The following is a 22,229-nucleotide window of genomic DNA, read 5'->3' on the forward strand; positions in this document are numbered from 1 at the left end:
CAGGAGTGGTGATGGTTGGGAGACGGCGATGATATATGCGGGAAGGCATCGTCGCCCTGTTCCCAAGACGGTCACTTGGGCCGTTGAGAGTCCAGGGCGTTCGCATACATCGGGTCAAGATTGAAAGGGTCATTCCCGCCGCTCCGCCAAAGTTTCAATTATACGCAGGACAATCATATTCGGCCAGGCTGGTGGAGAGAGGAGAGGAACATGGGGAGGGGGAGGATCTCGCGTATGCGGGAGTCAAGCCAGGATCATGGGATGTGGGTGGTTGATTAACCGCTTCACTGCGAGAGGTGAATGCAAACTGCAGAGCCAGGTCTCAGCTTTGGCGTTAGACACACGAAAGGGGGATGAAGCCATCTTCTGGGCGCATCCACGCAGCTGGGATTGGGGAGGAGCCAGGCCGAGGAGAGGGGGCAGACAGGCGAGTGCCGACTGCGCTTACGCGGGAGCGTGTGTGAAGCATAGTAGGTGGACAAGGTGCGGACACACACTAGCAGAGATGGTGCGTGTAAGTGACTTCTAGTCTAGGTGTGTAGTCATGATGGTGGTTGACACTGGGCAGCAGAAGCAATACCTATGAGTTTGCTGAGTTGGGGTTGACATGTAAAAAATGGATGAGACAGCAGCCCCCTCGACAGGACATGGGATGACTGGACGACCGACCAGGATCACCGGCCGGGGTGACCGGGGCCGCAGGGTGTCTATCCCCCACCCCGGCCTTCGCTGGCCGTGCCGATTGGTCGTGTAGCCGTCGTGCCCCCGGTCAACCCCCGGTCAGGCCTCCGCTTGATCCCGGCGGCCACCCTGAAACCGCCAAGTCCTGACCCTCTCCTTTCTTAATTATCGCCAGATTCGCCCTGCAGTTTCCGCATCTTTAATCAACATTCTACGCGCCATCTCCCAATAGAGGCTGACCTCCATGTGGCTGGCCGCTGCTGCGGAGCCTCAAGGGGCACCGCGCGGGCAGCTTGCTGCTCAAAAACTGCTCTTCCCCCTGCAGACAGCAGCCTGCTTTCGCCCCCTTTCCACCAATCGAGACTTTGCCGCCAACAGCTTGCCCTGAGCGCGTCCAGGCTCGTCGACTCCTGCCTCCTGATCTCATTACAATAATCTCTGGAGCAGGGCAAACACCAACAACGCAGGCCTCAGGTGGTTATCTCTGCAGGAAGGGAAGCTCGGCTGGCTAGACCGGCTAGCCTGGCTGGGCCTGCTGGGCCTTGAGTGCCCCCATTCCGGACATAGGCTTAAACTAGGGAAAAGAGTTATGGATCCGAGGCTTCTCGAATCTCGCCTGGCCTCGCTGCCGTTGGTCCCGAGTTGCTTCTATTGATTTTCTACCGCCCGTCGACTCACCAACTTCGGACATGAGCTCTCTCGGAAGACCCAAAAGAATCCAACAGATGGATATTGATGGATCCTTTGCGGTGGTTATCCGAAGCCCAAGTAACGGTAACATGGACTGCTATCCGCCTAGGCTGATGGGACTCAAAATTACGCTTGATTCCTCTGCTGAGCCGGTGATCCGTCAGCCTAGAAGAAAAAGGATTCTTCGATGCGAGATTGATTTAAAGTACGCCACAGCCCGCTGTCCACTGCCCACTGCCCGCAACCCACCGCGTATCGTTATTCGTCATTCAAAATTCGACGCTATGCTGCCCTTCCTAATAGTAGATAGACTTCCCGTGCCCACTCCACGATGCAAGTGATGTTGGTCCAGCGCCATGACGACGTTGGCGCCGGGCGCCTAATGTATCTCTCAATGCAAAGAGACGTTTTGAAACCGTCGTCATCACCGACAATTCCTCCTCTCTGCAGAGACTTCATTTCAAAAGGACTGCAAAGTCATCAATGTTCTTCGGAGCGCCGTGCCGTTTGCCAGCCGCTGGGCCCTCCCAAGTGGCGTCCTCGCCGGCCCATCCCCGTCACTCCATCCCATCTTTCATCCCCGTCAAATCTCTCTCATCCCAGCCCAGCGCTTCACCGCACATCACGCACGTCTTTTCGCTTCTCCACCGCGGCCAGGTTGCTGGGCCCCCCTCGTTGCAACTTCACATCGGCGTTGCACCACCCACCAGATGTCTTGCAGGGGTCTCCCAACTGTTCTGCCCGATCAGTCCACCCCTGGGATGCACAAAACATCGCCGATCATATGGAAATCCTCGCCTGGGTATCCAACCGTCTCCAGCACACAGTCCACTCTCACGACTTTTCATGATGTGATGCTAGGGTGCCTTCGTGGGGATGAGATCTCGACTGGAAGCGCGAAGCTTGGCTTTTACGTTCATTGTGTCTTTTTTTCGGCCGAGTCCAATGTTGGTTCCTGTGGTTCACAGAGGTTGAGATCCCTCTGTGTTCTGCCCCTGACTCGACTTAAACAAGAGGTGGCAGCTTCACTCAACCTGAAGCACGCAGAATATTCCCCCCTGACGGCAACCCCTTCGCAGAAACCGACAAGGTAGGCTTAGACAGTCAAGACAGAGCGCCATCAAACGGCACAAAGCGACAGAGCGCAGAACTTTCCGAGTCATTGTCTTGCAAGTATTGAGCTTATCTGCTCATTGGTATTCATGTTCGTCTAAAGATGCGGGTATCAAAAAACAAAACGAAACAGTTCGTCAACATGCCAGCAATCAATCGTGCATCCATGAAGCGCCAAATTGAAGCCAAGACTCCAAAATGCAGATGCAATCCCCAAGCCGCCACCCAAGTACTTATATGCGCGCGCGCGGGATGCTAAGCGTTTCTGCGCCTTCGCTGCCTCTCGCGCTCAAAAATAGCCAGGCCGGAGATGGCGGCCATGATTGCCCAGCGCTCGCCCAGCTCTCCCGTCAAACCGCTGCCCATAAAGGCGAACTTGGCGGCCTTGGTCATGCTCGTGTGGGCGTTTGTCCAGGCCGCGACAACCTCCTTGCCGTCGCCTCCTCTGAACACGCCGGGCGGTGCATTGGCTGGGACGGTCTGAGACAGCCGTACTAATTTGTGTCCTCTGCTTCTGCCGTCCAAAATGCCAATTGCTTCGCCAGAACTCGTCCGCCATTCGAATTGCTCCAGCCTCTCGCAGTTGGGGCCCACGCCCATGGAGAAGACGTATCTGTAACTTGGGAAGTCGGCGCGAGACTCGAGCTCGATAATGGGTGCGCCTCCCGGACTTCCCTTTGGCGCGGGCGGCAGCGTGATGCTCATCCTGCTGCTGAAGCTGTGGAACTCGACCGACGCAAGGGGAGGATGGGTGTTGCTCGGTCCCGAGTGCAGCACGATTGGCGGCGAACTGCTCAGGCCGCTGTGGATTGACATTGCGTAGAAGGGTTGGTTTTGGTGCTCGCCCAGGAGCATTGTGCGGGTGAAGCTTTGCGAATAGACATTGAACATCGGAGGGAACTGGCGCGCGACCTGGCCCGGCGGGGCGGAAGGCCCCGGGCTCCCCGCCGGTGGTGGGCTTCCGGTGTTCACCGGCGCCGGACTGCCGGATGGTTTCTCTTGGTACGGCGGCGGGGCCTCATCTGCGGGGGCGTCCGGCAGGGGCTTTGTGATGGGCATGTTTTCTTGGTTTTGGGGGTTGATGTACGAACAATCGGGTTCGCTCGACCGAAATTGGATGTCAATCAACAATCAAGCCAGATCCTCGGTGTTGGACCGGCGGACCCCTCAACATTTAAATGTGCAAATTTCCCATGGTGTGATGTCACTTTGTGTCCCTCTATGTCTGCCTACCGATCCTCCTTCACAGCCACCGCGCGAAAGAAAGTCACGCTGGAACGGCGTCGCCCGGCTGGCGATGATCTACGCTCAGCCACAGCCCCCAGGGTCAGGGACGCCAGCCCGCCGCACCGCGTTGCATCCTTCGTCGAGAAAACAGGAGAAATAATCGCTCGGCTATCCCGGATTACAGGGACGCTCAGCGGTAAGCATAAACGCCGAATGCGCAGCCGCCCGTAAGCCCTGGCAGCGCTGTCAACTGCGCCAGGCACAGGCCTCCATCTTCGTCGTTACCCGCAGCATCTTTCAGTGTCACTTGAGTCAGTGCTGTTCATCAAGATCCCGCAAATTCAATGCATTAAGAGGCATCACTGACGTCAATCAGGGCGCGCAGTACATCTAGATAGTCATGCATATGCAAAGCGCACTTACACTGACAGAGATTCTTTAGGCTTTGGTGAGGGTTGTCCCACTTCCATGTGGCTTGCCAACGTCGTTCGCCTGGAGGTCGAATCACCGGAGAGCCTCATGTCAACTTCAACCATGTGGCAAGCAATGCAGGCCCCGACTTTAAACGACGGTCAACTGACGAGGCAGGGAACCTAGAAGAGCCGCTGTGCTCGCCACCTGCTCATGATTTGCTGCTTCAACGAGGCGGATGACCAGACTATCAATCGCTTTGGAGCGACGAGCAATTATGTCAGTGTGGACGCTGTCGGATTGACACCATGATCATAATTCTGTTCCAGTTACTCATCGATAGTCAATCATAATGTCTTTGATTTCGTGATTCAACCCTCGTCGACGTCTCTAAAAGGCCTATCTACGATGCAGTAGGTCTTGTACACTCTTGACCGGTGTCCTGAACTCTTTCAAATTGGATACTACGGATCTGAACAGCCGAAACCACGGATTCAATCTGATTGTGTCTGTATTGGTTTCTATTGCATAAATGCATCGTTGTGTTCGCGTTACATCAAAATCTCTCAACGTGCAGTTCACTAGGTAAGTCACAGGGCAGCGACCGACTTACCTAACATATTTGACACCATGAAGAAGGTGGAAAGATTTGTAGTGTCTGTACTGATATCTTGTGCTTTGCTTAATACCCAAGAAAGAACGCTTCAAGCCATATTCAGACTCCATAGCCCACATCTGACTGGGTTCTTTTCAAAAAAGTCGACGACAACGATCTCGCCATCGACAACCTATGCCATGAATGTACAAGTGCAAGAAAGATAGAAAGCAAACCCGCAAACCGATTGATTCTTAGACCATACCCATAAATCACTCCACCTCGATCGAGCCATGCAATGTGGCTGCCCATGCTGTCATGCAGCGCTTGGTGGTTTTGGTATACTCAACATCGCAACCTTTGAGAAGCTTCCCTCATCAATGCCATCGCCAAGTACCTTTTGCTTCGAGAACTCGTACATCGTTTGATACCGAGACATGCCATAAAATACCTGGCTACACCTCCTGCTTTCGTCGCGGACCCGGTTCATATCAACCCCGTGGTCATCAGTCTCTGTCCCTGTTCGGCTGGGGCAGCTCGCGAACATGGTTCGCCGTCTCCGTCGATGATACGTCGATACTCTCGAGCGAAATTTCCTCTGAAAGTCCAATTCGTCTCATGGCCGTCCTCGTCAACGTGCCGCATCCGCCTCGGCGAGAAGGTTCACAGTCGACTTTGTCAAATGTCAAAAGTCACCCGCTTCACACCTGCCACAGTCTCAGCAAAAAGGATACCCTCTCAAAGCCGCACGGAGACCTGACTGGAAGCTCTCTTCCGTTTGGAAGCGTAAAAAGCGTAGGTAGAGTCGTCCTCTCCCTCGAAATCAACCTCCTTGCTCTTTCCTGACGTCAAGATCTACCCGAGACAGTGGTCAGCATGCCGCGACAAGAAACAAAAACATATACACACACAGACACACATGGCATGCCAAGAACCAAAGAAGGCTTCTGTCTGGGAACTCACATAGTTGAAGGTGGAGGCCCCGACCGCCAGGACCATGAGCACGATGACCACCAACAGCATACCCCCGAACCCGTCCATGCCGGCAAACATTCTCAACATCTTGGCGGGACTTTTCTCAGCTCGTTTTTCACCGGGCGAAACAAAACATTCAAAATCAAATCCGATCGGTGTGATGTGCAATGATGAACAGCCGCCCCGGAATGTAGGAATCGAAAACCAGGTGTTGTCTCAATAGATCACTCTCTCCCTGCGACGTTCCTGAACCCAGCGTCGAAGAATTCCCCGCGCGCTCGGTAATCGACGGAAAAAAAAAGACCAGGTCAAATGATTCAAATAAGCTCTCAGCAACACAGTGTCAAGAGGAAAAGAGAAAGGGGGGAGAAGAGGCAGAAATCAGACTTTCGGAAAGCGGCTTAAGAACAAGAATCAGACATGGAACGGAATGGCTCAACATGAATCGCGGGGTCAGGCAGGGTCAGCCATGCCCATGTAGGTTGGAGGCAACAGGCAAACAATCCTCGAGATGGATCAGCCAACAGCAGACATATGATTGTGTCTGGATGATGGGTGGGTGGGGGGAAGCAGGCCAGACGCGCGCAGCAGCGCCAGCCTTATAGCAAACTTCGTAACGGCGCCGCACACACGCACATCCCAAGTCTCTAGGTAGAGAGAGAGAGAGAGCGAGGGGGCCAGAGACGAGAAACCCCCAAGGCCTGCCAAGAAGAACTCTGTTCAAAACGGGCAAAACCACGACAAGATCTGCCTTGCCCTTGCTTGCCGCCTCACCGTGGTGCCTCAGCTGCGACCGCCGCAGCACGTGGGGTCCAAAAGAGCGTTCCCACCATGGACAGGCAGCACCGCGAACCTGGCATCAGCCAGCCTTCAACCCAAGACCGTACACCGAGTCCGTGCCGGGGTGCCTCGCCATTGGACGGTACTCGGAAACAGAGAGAGACCTGGCGTTGCGTGGTTGCCTCTTGTGGCACCCGGGGAAGTGTGGGCGACGGGGTGCCGCTCGTTTCGCCCGAGTCCGTCGGTTTGGGAGACGCAAAACGCCAGCTGGAGGAGGAGGAGTGTGAACGCTTGGGGTAGGGGATGGTAGGGCGGAGGTTTGTTGGAGGTCCGGGAGGGAAAACGGGAGCGTCAGCCAGCCCGTCAGCCAGTCAGCCGATCGATCCAGGACGGCCACAGCCAGTCAGTGTTAATCAATCCAGTCGTGCGATTCCATCTTGGCTCTGCTGCTTGCATGAAGAAGGGAGCTGCAGGAGGATGGCGATGGGCAGCAAACACCTTTGACACTCTGCCTCAGGACCTCAGCCAATTCCCTTTCCCTTTCAGCCTGTTGCTGCAGGTAAGGTGTGTTGGGTCGAAGAATAATTGCGGGGAAAACACCAGAGCCACGACAATCAATCAGCCAAAAGAAGCAAGGGAACACCGGGGTGATGGTGAATCGCGACCGAGGCGAGCTGTGGCGTCCAATTACTGGTCGTCTTGGGGGCCTGTTGGTTGCAGCAGAGCGGGTTTAATGGTGTAAGAGAGAGACCGCAGCAAACATGCAAACCAAACCTGCAGCAGGGGCATCAGCACTCAGCAGCTGTCACTCCACCAGCGAGTCCGAGTAGACGATAAGACGTGTAAGCAAACAATTGGCGTGTCGCAGAGGGCAGAACGGGAGAATGGGGATCTTTGGTCTTTGCGCAGAGAAAGAATCGATTTGTGTACAACCATCCAGCCCCCAAATCCCAAGGGGACGAGGGATCGGAGGTAGTGGTGTACAGCTTGTGTCTTATTCATTAAGTATTGTATCATTATCATCAAGAATTGTATGCGTTCCCGTATCCCACGGCCAGCCCGTCGCTTTCGGCTGTCGGCCCCTCATCAAGTCTTACACACATCCATTCCATTCGTTCCGAATCTTGTTCCCTTTTTTCCTGCTGAGGAAGAATGACGCCGTTTCTCTTTCTCGTCCGATGATCCGAAAATAAATGCCCAAAACGCCAAGAGAACGAAACTCTTGCCCAAAGCGCCGCGCGGAACTTTTTAGACTTTTACGCCGCTCGACGCCGCCTGCTTATCCCCCAAGTGAGAGGATGACGATCGTAAGAAATAGAGGGAAGAGAAGAGGACGAGACAGAGGGAATTGCGATGGGACTGAAAAATCCCGACCGCAGATTCCTCTTTCGTTCGTCGCTTTCGATCGCTCATCTCTTTTCCCGTCACCCATTTGACCAACCGCGCCAAATAGCAAATAGTAAAACAATTAATACCACACTGAATGCGACCGAGATGATATCGGACCACAGACAGACCACGAACGAAGAGCTAGGCCCTTTCGGGAAACCAGCTCTACTCGTCCGCTCGCAGCGCCTTGACCTCGAGAGCTTCGTCCCGGATCAGCGCCCAGGTGTCGCGGACGTAGTCGCGCATCTCAATAAGGAGCATTACCGCATACGCCGCGGTCATCATAGCGAGACAGTAGAACGCCTGGGCCACACCCGTCAGCCTCGTCACTTTTTCTCGTGTACGTGTGAAATGTGTTTGGTGGAGGGTTCTCTTTGGCTTTTCTCTGCTTCGAATCGTTCCAAAACATGGGACGCATTTCGAAGCCAAGAAAAGAAAAAAAGAACACACACACACAAACCAAAGTAAAATGATGTCAGGGCTCTGGAACTTACCGACGACACTCCCAAATCTCCCCATCGCACGAGTGCGAGCTCTCCCAGAGCGTAGAGTCCGTCCATACCGGATGCATCGCTGCTGCTGCCCATGACGGAGAACTGGCGGTTGCTGTAGACGGCCCTCAGCTCCTCGACACTGCGGAATGCGTCTGGCACGCTCTGGAACCCAAAGTAGAGCAGGCCCATGGCGAGCGGCAGCGGTAATGCGTGGTATGCCCAGCACAGGCTGGCAAAGACCCCCCTCACGAACATCCTGCACAGTTCCCGCAGCGGCCAGGTGAGGTCCAAGATGCCCCGTAGGAAGAAGTCGAAAACGACGGCAACGAGGGTTGTCAGGGGGTGAAGCGGTTGTGGTTGAAGCTGTTGCGATGCTCGGCGTTGTTGCCGGGTCATGCTCGACGATGTTGTTGACCGCCTAGAGGAGAGCTTGGCTTGCTTAGCCTGCGCTCGCGTGGCCGAGAGATGTGGAGAGGCCAGCGCAGAAAGCCTTGGTGCCGGGTGGTATAGGTGGTGATGTTGTTGTGGCTCGGAGTAGGAGTAGTAGTAGTTCTGGGGCCCCGAAAGGCCGGCATTGAGGAGACTCTTTTGTGTGAAAGTCTCTGTTGACATGTTGGATGACCGGCCCGAACAATTGGGCAGGCTTGGATGGCGGCGAAGAAGTGCAAAGACTTTGGGGGTTCCTCCTCTTAAGGATCCCAGACGGGAGAAGAGAGAATAGGTGATGAGAGGGGAGCCAAGAGATATAAGTCGGTGAGCCGGTGGTTCGGTAGTGGTGTGCTCGAGCTTTATGACAAGCAGGGCAGGGGAAACTAGCAGGATAGCGTTTGCTGGGTTCTAGCGCAGGTTGGTTGTTGGCTAGCGACGCACCGTTCGCGACAGGACCGTTTTTATGCAGTCGCTTGAGTCCACCGCGCGGGGGAGAGGGGATTGTGTGTTGTATGTGTATGTATGTGTGCGGTGTCAAATTAGTGTGAGGTGGGTGGGTTGGTGGGCACGCCGTGTGTGTCTATGCCAAAATGTCGGAGGTGAGTAGTGTCTGGACAGCAGTCAGTCGCTTTCGGTCGCCGACCGAAACCATCACCAAGAACTTCCGTGAGATGCAGGCCGCAGACGCAGATAAGAGAAAGCAGCAGCAGCAGGAGGCAAGTTGGTCAAATGCCCGGTTCCGACAGTTAGGGTCGGAGGGGTCGGAGAAAAAAAACAAATACTGGAAGCGGACGGGCATGGCATGCAGGAAATATGTCTGTAATAGCTCATCAATTCTCTCCCCTTGGCTCACTTCGCCTCACCAAACTCCCTCGACTCTCACTCGTTTGCGGGCGAGAGTGCAGACCGAGACTCGTAAAGGTGTGTGTGTGTGCCATCGATACCTCCTTATCTAAAGCTAAAAAACTCCAGCCCAGTCCAGCCAAGACAGACGGCTGGAATGTTGTCTCTCAACGCAACGCCAAACAGATGTGTGCCCTGTGCCTCTCGTCTCTGTCCGTCCACTGCCCTGCAGATCGCAGTGGTACACACAGACTGGAGAACCCCGTAAAAAGATATCAATGTCGTATGTAAGGTATATACGCAACACCTGTGCAGGTTATGCATGCATAGCAAAAATCAAAAGTTGATGATGTACAATCCGCAACGAGAACATGAGACCGCCTTCCCGCTCAAGGCAGTCCCCTCATGTTCCAATTATAAATCCGTCTCTCGTTTGTTTCTACTCCCGAGAAAACAAAGGGGCACGATTTGCGCCCAGGGCCGTAAGAGGTCCTTTCGGCTTGGTGCCGGACCACTCCGGTTGGTCACTCGCCTGCCACTTTGATGCTAGCCTTGCGCATCCGACCGCTCCGTCTCAACCCGGTTGTGTCTTCAGCTTCCCCGGAATCTTCGTCTGCGGCTCTCTGGCGCCTGTTTCCAATTCTGTACTTGGGCGTCGCCTTGCCACCGGCTTCCGACCCCGCGTCTTCCTCGCCTGCCTCTGATGGCGCTCCTGTGGTAGGTCTCTTTCGGCCGCGGATGCGCGCCTCGTCGTCGCGTCCCAGGAACCGATGGATGAGGCGGTGATCAAGAATGCGCTCCTCCTTATCGCGGGGTCCAGCTCTCTCCGTCTTTGGCCATATGTACCCGTAGAGCTTGGAATGCCTCTCGCAACGCGGACACGAGCTCTTGGTATAGTAGGCGTTCTGCTGCACAAAGGCCGTCTCGCAGTTCATGCAGCGTACCCAAGCTGTCTGCGGCTCAGAGAGCAGCAGCGGCGTTAGCGTGTAATCGCCGGGCGTTCGGGTTTTCGCGGGTGGTGTTGTCTCTTTGATGAAGGTGCGCCGTTGGTACTTGCGCTTCTTCAGGGGCGGTTGGTCAGCAGCCCCCATCGTCTCATCAACCACCGCACAGACTTTGATATTGTCCATGATCGGCGCAGGATTCTCTGTCGACGTCGGTGCTTCGACCTTCAAGCTCTGCACCGTCTCGGAGCTGCGAATGATCGGTGCGTCCTGCTCAATTGACGTCAAGGCCTCAACAGTTGACGCTTCCTGCACGAAATGACGGGGGCTTGTAAGCGGCTCTTTTGTTGACACCATTCTCTCCACCTGCATAATCTTCAAACTGTTTCTGCCAGAGATGCTAGCGTCTGACATTGCCACTCGTCTTGGGCTGATATTCTCACACATGGCGGCCGCGATGCTCATAACGGGCCTGGTCGTGGAGGAGACAGCATCACTCGAAAACGCCATGGCTCTAGCGACTGACGTATCTCGCATAGAGGACGCGGATGGCGGTGGCGGAGGATCACACAAGGACGATATGGGTATCGACCTAGTCGTTGCGACGGAACCTTCTCGTGTCGAACTAGACGTTTCGACCGATGCCGTGGAAGCCGTCTTCACCAGCCGTTGAGAAGAGAATGGCGCAGCCTGAGCCAAGACCTGCTCCGTCAACTCCTCACAATCCTCCTCCTTCACCAATTCCGCCTTTCGTGCCTGGCTCGGCTCCGGTGTATCCTTCTCCGGTTCTGTGATATCTGTGACCGAGCCGTCTTCGTTAGAGCCGCTCGTCAGAGACATGCTGCGCACAGACTCGGAGGCCGAGCTGTCTCTCGAGCTGACATGCTCGGTGGGGGCAGGTGCAGATTGTGTTGCGGAGAGCTTGCGCCTTTTTGACGGAGTGATGGGTGGTGTGACGAGCGAGTCCAATGATCGTTTCTTGTTCGGCGACAGCGCATCAGACATTGGCGAGTCGACCGCCAAGGAATCTCGCGCAGACTTTCCTCCCCTCAGTCGAGATTTGGAGACCCGTGGACGGATGTCGGGAGTAACGGAAGGGGTCCGGGATGAAGGACCGCTGCTGTCGTCTCTCCTCCGTCGGCGCAAAGAGTAGCCGTCCATCAGTGACTCCTCAATGCTCTTCTTAACCATCACTTGCCCCTCAGCAGGCGCCCAACCGTTGACACATTTGTTCTCGCAGGTTCTGCAGAGGCATTCACAGTTGTCCTCTCCAAAGTAGTTCTCAGCGTACGTGACGGTAATTTCCTCTCCGGCCTCAATGTTCCTCGTCGCAATAATCTCGATGCCGGCTGTACCCGTAGTCATCAGCTTCGCATTGGCACCGCAATCGTGGTTCGCGAATCGCGCAGGGCCCATGAACAAGCTGGCGCATTTACTCCGTGAGGAGATAATGATGCTGAAGTCCTTCTTGCGGGCAGTCATTTCCCGCTCCTCTTCGGGAGAGATGTTGACCTGGGTTCCGGCAAGGTACTTGATGTTCTCGTTCCTCCTGATGAAGCGTCGAGCGGTGATGGCAGCCTCGTGCGACACGATGGTGTAGCGATTGGTGGAGTTGACTTCGAAAGGACAGTCGGGAAGGTAGACCTGGGTATAGCGACGCATGTGGCGCTTGAAATCATCCTTGGCCTTGTCTGTCTTGAGGGCATTGAAGAACTTGCGAAAGCCATCGGTGGCTAGCAGTTTGCGCTCGGCGGCCTCGAGGTCTTTGTTGACGACAATCTCGGACTGAATGATTTGAGTGATTTCCTCCTCGCGGATTCCTCGGGACGGGTGGTAGCCATTGCGGTTCTTGGGGATTGTGGTCCAGTAGAATGCCTGTACAAAAGGTCAGCCTCATTACGCCAAAGCAGGATACGTGGCTGCGCCGCCCAGCAGGAGCGGAGGGGCCGCAGCGACGGAATCAAGGTCGTACATGGTCAACGAGGGCATCTGTCAGAAAGTCGTCGTAGGAGGCGAGTTGGGCCAAAGTAAGGGCTTGCTTCTGCTTCTTGGACGCAGCAGAGGGCGGCATCTTGAGGTCGTCGCAAAGTCAGCTCCAGCGCAATATGAAAGAAGGATTTGCGGCAGGAGCTGAAAAGGCTAAACGAGCGTCGGGGGATCCAGGGACCAGCGTCAAAGTCGGCGTCGGCGGCGCACAGAGCACAGCGCAAGGAGTGGACGAAGGGCCAAGGTCGACGTTGGGCTCCCTTCGACAGCCCACGCAAAGCAGAGCAGAGCGCACGAGGACGGGTTCGGGTCGATCGAATATCGTGAGCTGACGACGACAGTACCTGGTGACAGAGTGGTGGACTGGGGTGAGGTGTTGTCGCAAGGAAGATTGGCCGCTAAAATCAGAAACGCAAGCGGGTTGTGGTTGTGGATGTGCGATGCCAGGAAGAAGGTTGTTGTCCCCAGGCCGGGAAAAGACGCACAGGTGCGCGGAGTGAGTTGAGGTACCGCTGCGTTAGGTAGGTAGGTAGGTAGGGTAGAGAGGTGGTCGAAAGGTCAGCTCAGGCCGGGTGTCGTCATATCTCTCGGGTTCAAAGGGGGCATAAACAAATCCCAATGTTATGTTGGGTGGAGATTTGAGATTAATGCGCTGCACTGCGGTGCCGGGGTAAGATTGAAAGAGGTGCAGTCGGCAGCCCGCAATACGCAGATGCAGCAAAAACAAATAACGGCGGCCGGGGTGTTGCGGGTTGGGAAGGAGCGGAGATCAGGTAAGGAAGGGAATGGCTTCAACAACGACTGAACAAAGAACAGCGGCCAGAGATAGGACAGAGGAACGGCCTCCTCAATGAGACGGGCAATGCGTACAGCAGCAGGTAATGCGTACGTGTGCTTGCTTGAGGAGGAGGGGAAGAGAGAGAGGGAAATGAGAAGCCGAGACACAGCGAGGTGATGAGAATGAGGTGAGGGTGAGGCTGGATGGACCTGAGTGTGGCAGTCGCCGTCCTTGATTCAGCCCCTTCTCTAGTCGTCGGGTAGTCGTCTTCTTCTTCGGTGTCGTCTTCGTCGTTGTCTTTGTCGTCAGGCGGGTTTCGCTGGTGTGTCCCTGTCTCCTGTACTGCGCTCCCCTTTCTTTGTGTGAATTAGTATCCTATCGTCGCCGGGCAATGTCAATGCCAAAACGCCAACGTCAATGGCAGAGAGAGCCAGACGGTGTGTGGTAAGGCAGGTACTTCCAGGTTCTTAGTTGGAAGGACCAGACTGGATTGGACTGGACAGATTCCAGGGGAGGAAGGAAGGATGGAACAGCAAAGGGAAACATTGGATTGCGCCTTACCGGGGTTGGCAGTGTCCTTTGCCCAATCAAATCCCGCAAACCCGAGTGGCTAGGCAATTATCGTCGACTGGCCCCACGCGGAACAGCTGAGACGTCAAAATAGTAGCACTGACCACCTTGGTTTGGAAGGAAGAGACGGGTTATGTCAGCCAATCAAGCTGCACCTCGCTACCCCATCCCGTCGCCGCAGCGCCCACGGTGCATCCCGCCGCAACCCCCGACCATTGGCTACATCGGGATTACCTAACGCCGCTGTCCGGCCGCATTTTCAACTTTGCAGTTCCACTTTGTCGAGATAGCTTCAGGTGTAGCGACTGTTTGGGGAGATTTGGTCATCAGCGTCATACTCCAGATCCTGCCGCCAAGATGATTCAATTAAAGGTTTGTTTGAAGCTCCACGTATAACCACGGTAGGAAATAGTACTGACATGCCCCAGACGATGCTTCAATGCATCGACAACTCGGGCGCCGCCCTTGTCGAGTGCGCCATGGTCGTTGGCCAGAAGCGACACGCCCGCATCGGTACGAGAAGTCCTTGGCCCCGCGCACGACGACCCGAACCCGAACGCTAACAGTTGCAAAGGCGACAGGATAGTTGTCGTTGTCCAGAAGCACCGCGGTGCCGGTGATGGTGGCATGGCTGGCTCTTCCGCCGCCAACAAGGTCAAGCGTGGTGACATGCGCCACGCCGTCGTCGTCCGCACCAAGCAGCAGTCCCTCCGCCCCGATGGCAGCATCATCCGCTTCGACGACAATGCCTGCGTCCTCATCAACAAGTCCGGTGACCCCGTCGGCTCCCGCATCAACGGTGTTGTCGGCGCCGAACTGAGAAAGAAGAAGTGGAGCAAGATTCTCTCCATGGCCCCCATGCACGCATAGACGAGTCGCGGTTGACAGGGGAAGCGGGAAGAGGTGTAGAAAGTTGTACATGTACAGGGAAAAAGGAGACAATTGGGGTTGTACTATATGAATGCATGAGCCGGCGTTTCACGGGTTGGCTGTCGATACCAATCTCCATCTACCTACCATTCACAGTCACAAAATAAGTCGGCCGGGGAGAGTCGCATGCCGAGAGAATACCACGTCCACAACTGGGACGCATCAATTTGGAAATTTGTACTATGAAAACACAAAGTCATGGCCCGAAGCCTTTTCCACCGCTAACGCCTTCCGACTCCGTAATATGCAAGACCACGTCCTCCTCTGTTCTAACCTTCGGGTATCATGAGGTTCGATCCATCACTGGAAAATGTGACCACAATCGCAGCAAACATAGAACAATTTCTGGGTTTCTGTTAGCCAGTGTCCATCATTGGGCGAGAGAATGGTATCGGCTTACCATGCCAGTCTCGGCGCTACGCTGTTGAGACTGAAAGAAGACGGCCTCGGCTCCCTTACAGACGGGGCATTCCTTGTTCGATCGTGGAAGCTAGATCCGGAGAGATGCAAGGTCAGCCAGCTGTTCACAAAGGAGGTCTCGAATCCAAAAGGAGCAGAATCCATTGCAACAGCCAACACAGCACCATCCAGGCCCGGGGCATCCAGAAATAGTTTGTATGTTCAGGTGAAATGTCCATCACTGGTTGACGGCGAGTTGGAAGGTAGGCCATGAGACGTGCTGCGCGGCGGGGGCGGGGTTTTGATGGTGGTGAAGGTTGATATTGGCAAAGTCTTGGTTGATAGCGTCGGTCGGCTCCTTCTCCTCGTCGTATTCATCCATGGCATCGTCTTCGGCCATCTCCATCAAGTCGTCCCAGGTGATTTCCATGTTCTTGTGCTTGGGGGTGTTGGGCTGGGAGACGACCGAGACGTCGAACTCGTCCGAGGGGTTGCCACAACCAGTGCACAGGATGGCGTGGCCGCACTCGATGCAGACAACAGGGGCAAGGACAGGCTGGGAGTGACCTACAGTAGGGTCTGAGCCGACATCCTGGGTAACTCCGGCAGTCTCGCCGGCGGCGTTGTTCATAACGTTGCGGAAGACGCAGGTAGACTGGGCCTCTTCGGTGAATTGGCAGGTACGGCAGGTGAACTGCAGCTTATGGGTCTCCTCGTCCTCCTTGGGGTACAGCATGTTGGAGCACTCGGAGCAGAATCGGAAGGTGATTTGTTCGAGCTTCTTGTTGCTCGTGTCCTCCTGGGAGGTCGTCGACATGGGGGTGGCCATCGTGCCGGTTGGGTAGAACGTGTGTTGCCGGTCTGAGTGAATTATCGCAACAAAGGTCGTGTAAGGTATTTGTATCGGCGATCGATCGTCGGCTGCAGAGGGCGCGTCGAAGGCGTTGTTGGTGAAAGTGATGCGCGGTTGAAGGTGAGGCGAGGATGGGAAAAAGTAAAGAGGGCGGTGGTGGTAGAGAAAGGCGGTAGCGCACGGGCGGTCTAAAATCGGGTGCCTTCCGTCTGGGGCGATGGTGGGGCGCGTCAGCCAGATGCTTTCGCTGAGTCACGACTTCACCGAGGTGAGGATCGGTGTATAACCCGTATGCCGGCAGAGGAGGTGGAGAGAATACCAGTGGACGAATTTGAGTTTCTAATCAGACATTTTGCAACAGGCAAACAAGGTAGATTTTTAGGACTCCTTTGATCATTATTAGTCCCTCGAGCGGTGCTTTTGAGGACTCATCGCAGAACTGTCTTACAGCCATGGCGGCTGACCTAGTTGGTCTCCTGGCCAGGAGGCTGAGCTCACATGGACAAGAATAGATGGATGAATCACTTGCACATGAATCACTTCGGCGTAACACCAGTCCGTCTCCCTCTGTGGCAATGTTCCTAATATCATAAGGCAAACACCTCAGACGAGATGGTGGTGTGTTGCACTGAATGAGGCTGAAGAAGGTGAGGCAAGGCAGCATTCCTGAACATTAAGCTCGTCTGACATTTTCTGTTGATTTTGGCCTCGGAACATCACAATATTGTGCAGCCTATCCGTCAATGCTGGGAAGACCCATTAAGAATACCATCAATATCAAGCAGCTGCCGAGTGTTGAAGAAACCTGTAATCTCATCTGATCAGATGGATCGGCGTTCCTGGGACAGGGAACCCTGAGTTGGCTGACAAGTGACAATCCAAGAGGTACTTGCTGCGTAAAGCTTCAGCGACCAAGCTGACTAAAGGTCGACGAATGAAGCGGGTATTGCACCAATGGGGACACAAGTTTCAGTCAGTGGCCAAACCCCTCCTTCCAGCGCCTTCTTCCCCCGCCTTCAGGGGAAGGCAGGAGGAAACACCTGAACTTCTAGGAACCCCGCCCCCTGTTCTGTGGTCACCAGGTGTCCCCGTGGCCCCCCCTCCTTCCCCACAGCCCCCAAGCACCGCGTTGGTTGGCCAGCTGTCCCAGCCTGGCAGCCTGCTGGAGGCTGTCCCCTTCGCTATTTTTTTCCCAACCGTCACCCCGGCAGCGGCACGTCATCCTCCAGCTTCAGGTCCCTCAGTTGCTGGACATCCATCCGTTGCAGCAAGCCCAGCACACAGGGCAACACCACCACACTCCAGCTGCACCCCCTCGTGTTCCTTGCTCTCAACTCCATCGCAACCTTTTCTTCTTCTCTTCTTCTTCCTCACCTTCCCCCCAGTTCCAGTCTCGTCCACGTATTCCACCCCCATCGTACTTCGTCCCGTTGTTCCTTGTTCGCGACAGCTCCCCGCCAGCTTCGAATCCTACCGCATCGCATCTCCGCAGTAAACACCCGTCGTAACGCAACCATGGTAAGCAGCGCCGTCCCCGCAGACATGCCCTTCTCCGCATCTGCCTCCTCTTGCTTCTCCGCCGCTCGACCATTGCCTCTCCCGCCGCCGCCTTCAGCCTCAATCTCAGCTCGGCTGTGGTCTCAATAGTCTTTGTCGTATACCATGCCGCCTTGTTGAGCTGGACAGGAACATGGCCGAGCCTAGATGCATGCTCCCAAGACAGTGCCATTCCAACAGTCGACTGACATAACAATGCTCCCAGGCTGACACCGGTCTCCCTCCTGGCTGGGAAGTGCGACACTCCAACTCCAAGAACCTCCCCTACTACTTCAATGCCGCCGACAAAGTCTCCCGCTGGGAACCTCCCGCAGGCACCGACACGGACAAGTTGAAGCACTACATGGCTACCCACCACAGCGCCGGCCTCGGCGCCAGGCCTCAAGCTGTTCCCGTTCCCGAGGGCAAGATTCGCGCCGCCCATCTGCTCGTCAAGCACAAGGGCAGCCGCCGTCCATCGAGCTGGAGAGAGGCAGAAATCACCCGCAGCAAGGAAGACGCTCTCGAGATTCTCAAGGCCCACGAGGACAAGATCAAGTCCGGCTCTACCACCCTCGGCGAGCTCGCCCTGACCGAGTCTGACTGCAGCAGCGCCCGTAAGAGGGGCGATCTGGGTTATTTCGGCAAGGGTGACATGCAAAAGGAGTTTGAGGATGCTGCTTTTGGTCTCAACCCTGGCGAAATTAGTGGCATCATCGAGACCGCAAGCGGACTGCATTTGATTGAGAGGTACAACTACTGGCTTCACGGCATCTCGAAGGAGAAGATAGCTAACAGTGAATCGCAGACTGGAGTAGATCGTGATGACAAGAGCTGACAGCATTGAGAGTATGCATTCGGGGGCGAAAAGTTGAAACCGCGCTGTCGATACGGCTCTGTTGGGCCGGAGCGAATCCATTTGACTTTCGCATGTTACTTGCTGATACAGGCATGACTGTACACCAAAAAATACCACGCGCATTTGACTGTTTGAACGATTACAGATGCCTCCCTTGTCTATCTGCTGCTGATGCTGAAAGTATGCTATGCTGCGTAACGAGGAAGCCGCCCATAATGTTATGAATCATCAACCCTAAACCCAATCTGCAGAAACCACTGACTACCTCCTAGCTAGCCAGGCGAAGCAGGATGTCCGTGAAAGGGTCAACAGCGGTGAAAACGACAGTCATTATGCCAAAGACTGTCATGGAAAGCGCGGCGTAAGGTGCAGCTCTGTTCCTCCTCTCATAGAGATATGAGACCCCCATAGCCGCTCCGTTAATGCCAATCGCCGTCCCCGCGGCAATGGTAAGCGCGCTGTCCTTCGCTTCCTCTCTGCCCTCCTCCTTCTCCTGGCCCTCCAATCCAAATCTTCGCAAAAGAAAGGGGTACATGAGCTGTCCGAGGATACCGTTGCTGACGACCAATGCCGCGTTCACGACCTGGTTCCCCTCGAGAACCTCCATCGCGGGCCTGGCGAGCGCAAGCGTTGTGCTCCTCGCCGCGAATGCAAACGCCTCGGGGCCGTTGAGGCCTACCGCCCTACCCAACAACACGCACACGAACACGTTCAAGCCTGCCACGCCGGCCGACATGAGCACAACTGCAAAGCCCGCGCGGGACCATATCTGCCGCCGGCACTCATACAGCTTGAAGCCCCAGACGACGATGCCACATTCAAGGATCGAGAGTGCGGCATCGCCTGCGCCGAACCAGTCGCGTTGATCGGGCCGGAGGGACCACCCGGTCGTCTTGGCGGTCCAGAGGTCGGAAAGGGGCGTGCCGCCACTGAACGCAGCGAGGACGGTGTCGGCGGGCGTGTGTGTTGCGGCCGCCTTGGCGCGGGTGTATGCTGTCATGGCGAGGGTTGTAAGGAGAACAGGGTTGAGCAGTGTCGTGGCCGTGGTTTTGATGCCTGGAGAGGCGGCGAGGAGTTGGCCGCGTCCGAAGGTGCGCTGGGCTCTGGTACTGGATATCCAGGTGAGCCAGAGCATGCAGCCGTCCAGGATGCGGTCGTCGCCAGTCGATCGTGAGATGGGGATACCCATAGCCACGAGAAAGAAGATGGCTAGGATGATGGGATAGCACTCCCTGGTCCATGCGATCCATTCAGGAGGTTGTCGAGTCGAGGTCTGAGTGCTCTCGGAGAGTCTTCTCTGCGGCCCGTCGACGCCATCGAGGGGCGGAGGGACCGGGGTGGGGCATTCGCTTTCGGTGAAGTAGGCGGAGACGGTCCTCGAGTCCGGCGCCAAGCCCGCTTCCTTATCGGTGTGGTATCCGGTCATCGTGAGGCCGTTCAGTGTGGTGCTCTCCGACGGTCTGCGGCTGTTGGTCTGCGGAGGGAGCTCGAGGCGTGGGGTGGGTGTGTCGATGTGCCAGGGCTGCTCAACATCGACCTCGGTCTTCCTAGAGACCCAGGTCTTGGGGGATGGTGCTCTCGCGATGCCCGTCAGGACCGCCCAAGAGAGCAGGAATGCCAGAGTCCAGAAGATGACATTCGTGGTGGCTATATTGGTTAGCGTTTGTGAAAAGCACGACGGGCAAGGAGACCTACCGAAGTTGGCGATGACCCGTCCGATGCCTGCGCCTCCGAGAAGATCCTGTCGGCTGATGGTGATGATGGGTACCGGGAATGCGACGCCGAGGTTGTTGTTGATGAAGTCAATCTGGCTGCGTCAGTGAATGGCTCACAGCCGACGAGAATGGCGCAACTTACCTTGGACTTGATGTTTCGATGATAGAATCCGTCCGCGCCAGGGCACACAGTCTGCAGGACAACCATTGCCGCGAAGACCAAGGCCATGCCCGCGATGGACGACAGAAACTGCAACCCAACCGGCCTGAGAACCAGAGACAGGCTCCATACCAGCAGCTCGCTCGTCAGGTAAATCACACCAACCCAGGCGATAACGCCGACTCGGCTCACAACCGACCGCCAGCAACTCCCCCATATGAAGCTGATGTCGTCGTCGTCACCTCTTTTGAACATTCGCGATGGCAAACGGGGAGCATGGAACGAAGCGAGGGCATTGTCTGCAAAATGTCTGAGACAGGAGAAGACCGGGAAGGACAGGCGCTCGCGGCGAGCAGGGAGGTTTGTGACCATTTTGAGGGAAACGACAGGCAGGGTGTCACAAAGCCCGAATGATTTAATGTCGACGCAGAGCGATCAGCAGCAGCAGCAGCAGCAGCAGCAGAAGCACCCGTGGGGGGAAACGAGAGTGAGAGACAGAGATGGAGAGACACGGAACACAAGGTGCTGCTCTTCCCGCGGTGTCACCAACGGCGGTATATATCCCATGGACCAGAGTTGAGAGGCGGAAACGGGAGGACTTGGTGACATTTGAGCTTTGACACGTCACGGTGGGCTTGGGATGCCGGTGGCCATGTTGATTAGGAAGGAGATGGGATGGAAGATGGGGTCTGGTGAGGAGGCGTGGTGTGCGGTGAATGGGGCACAAACGGGCAAAGCCTACAAGGTGAGTTTTCCATCAGGACAGTGGCAGTGGCGAGCTCAGATGGGAGCAAGCATACGAGGTTTCCGTGATAGAGCCATTCTGTGGTTCGGAAGAAGGCCGAGGGCGGATCTACCCTTGGTCTGCGGAGTGCGGGTTGATCGATGCTGCTCCCTATGGGACGATGCGCAAGATATCAGATATCAAAGACTGTGCGAACCCATTATCTGTTTGACTGCAAAGTAGGGACAAGAAGAGGCATCCTCCCGGACCGTGCCGGGTTGTCTTGTATGTGTGTGTGTTCAGTGTGCGTGTCCAAATTGGGCAACACCCCTTCTGCAGCGTTCATCTCGCACAGGACCCCAAGGACCCCATTGAAGGGGGTGGCTAACGTGGAGAGTGGCATATGTCAAAAATGATGTGTAGAAAGAAACCCCAAACGTGCTCTATCGAGATGCTGCCATCTGATGCCGCTGCCGCTGCATGGCTGCATCCAACCTGATGGGCGGACGACACTGCGGCCCCCGCTGCAAACGAGCACCGAAATAGACGAATGCTTTGTTGGCGGAAGCTGAGCCGCGGAGCAGAAAGGGGATCAGTACAGACGTCTTGAAATGCACGATGCCGCGGGCGGTCAGGCCATCGGTTGGCAGTGGGGGTCCTGTCTGGGTGAGTTGCGCGGGTGGCTGCTGATGTAGAGTAATAGTGTTGGTGGTGGTGGTGGTAATTGTTGGTGTTGTTGATCTGAGCCGTGTAAGTGCTTGACAGTGGCAGAGTGGCAGCAGCTGTTAGGCACCTCATCATTGGTCCGCTGCAGATGGGCGCCGGTTTGGGGTCCGTGCAGACGGGAAGCCGTTGAAGTGCGACTTGTCGTTGGTCGGCTCGAGCTGCCGGTGGGGGCCTTTCCTCTTTTCGGCTTAGTCATATTTCACAGTGGAGCCCCCATCGCCTTCAGTGGTGGTTGCTTCACTCTGCGTGTCTGCTTGGCCGAACGAGTTTCTGTTTGCACTTCACAACCATCCTAACTCAACGGCGCCTCTCATTTGTGTCCCGCCACATCCTCGCGGTTTTTGATCTGATATCATCCCGTCAAAGTTTGCATTTTCCGTATCCGGTGTCTCTTTCATCCGATATCTGACTTCCCGAAAAAC

General features: G+C 55.7%; 7 protein-coding genes across 7 annotated transcripts; 1 reads left to right on the forward strand and 6 right to left on the reverse strand.

Annotated features, from left to right (window-relative positions):
* Positions 1-2,739: 2,739 nt before the first annotated feature.
* On the reverse strand, positions 2,740-3,543 carry CGCS363_v005941 (uncharacterized protein; the record flags this gene model as incomplete). The annotated part of the gene is made up of 1 exon (XM_036637790.1): positions 2,740-3,543. One exon carries the CDS (start codon positions 3,541-3,543, stop codon positions 2,740-2,742), a length of 804 nt encoding a protein of 267 aa, XP_036495825.1.
* A 1,912-nt stretch (positions 3,544-5,455) lies between these two features.
* CGCS363_v005942 (uncharacterized protein) lies at positions 5,456-5,779 on the reverse strand (the record flags this gene model as incomplete). The annotated part of the gene is made up of 2 exons (XM_036637791.1): positions 5,456-5,572; positions 5,681-5,779. 2 exons carry the CDS (start codon positions 5,777-5,779, stop codon positions 5,456-5,458), a joined length of 216 nt encoding a protein of 71 aa, XP_036495826.1.
* A 2,247-nt stretch (positions 5,780-8,026) lies between these two features.
* On the reverse strand, positions 8,027-8,967 carry CGCS363_v005943 (uncharacterized protein; the record flags this gene model as incomplete). The annotated part of the gene is made up of 2 exons (XM_036637792.1): positions 8,027-8,164; positions 8,356-8,967. The coding sequence occupies 2 exons, from the start codon at positions 8,965-8,967 to the stop codon at positions 8,027-8,029; spliced, it is 750 nt and encodes a 249-aa protein (XP_036496421.1).
* Positions 8,968-10,151: 1,184 nt separating this feature from the next.
* On the reverse strand, positions 10,152-12,642 carry hlm-1 (Histone-lysine N-methyltransferase set9; the record flags this gene model as incomplete). The annotated part of the gene is made up of 2 exons (XM_036637793.1): positions 10,152-12,446; positions 12,544-12,642. 2 exons carry the CDS (start codon positions 12,640-12,642, stop codon positions 10,152-10,154), a joined length of 2,394 nt encoding a protein of 797 aa, XP_036495827.1.
* Positions 12,643-14,262: 1,620 nt separating this feature from the next.
* CGCS363_v005945 (54S ribosomal protein L38) lies at positions 14,263-14,775 on the forward strand (the record flags this gene model as incomplete). The annotated part of the gene is made up of 3 exons (XM_036637794.1): positions 14,263-14,277; positions 14,334-14,418; positions 14,480-14,775. 3 exons carry the CDS (start codon positions 14,263-14,265, stop codon positions 14,773-14,775), a joined length of 396 nt encoding a protein of 131 aa, XP_036496431.1.
* Positions 14,776-15,472: 697 nt separating this feature from the next.
* Positions 15,473-16,063, reverse strand: RPB9 (DNA-directed RNA polymerase II subunit RPB9; the record flags this gene model as incomplete). Its single annotated transcript, XM_036637795.1, has 1 exon — positions 15,473-16,063. One exon carries the CDS (start codon positions 16,061-16,063, stop codon positions 15,473-15,475), a length of 591 nt encoding a protein of 196 aa, XP_036495828.1.
* Positions 16,064-18,750: 2,687 nt separating this feature from the next.
* On the reverse strand, positions 18,751-20,729 carry CGCS363_v005947 (uncharacterized protein; the record flags this gene model as incomplete). Its single annotated transcript, XM_036637796.1, has 3 exons — positions 18,751-20,129; positions 20,178-20,289; positions 20,340-20,729. 3 exons carry the CDS (start codon positions 20,727-20,729, stop codon positions 18,751-18,753), a joined length of 1,881 nt encoding a protein of 626 aa, XP_036495829.1.
* Between the last annotated feature and the right edge of the window lie 1,500 nt (positions 20,730-22,229).

Source organism: Colletotrichum siamense (assembly GCF_013390195.1).
Source record: "Colletotrichum siamense strain Cg363 chromosome Unknown KSG_Cg363_contig04, whole genome shotgun sequence".
NCBI classification, from domain to species: domain Eukaryota; kingdom Fungi; phylum Ascomycota; class Sordariomycetes; order Glomerellales; family Glomerellaceae; genus Colletotrichum; species Colletotrichum siamense.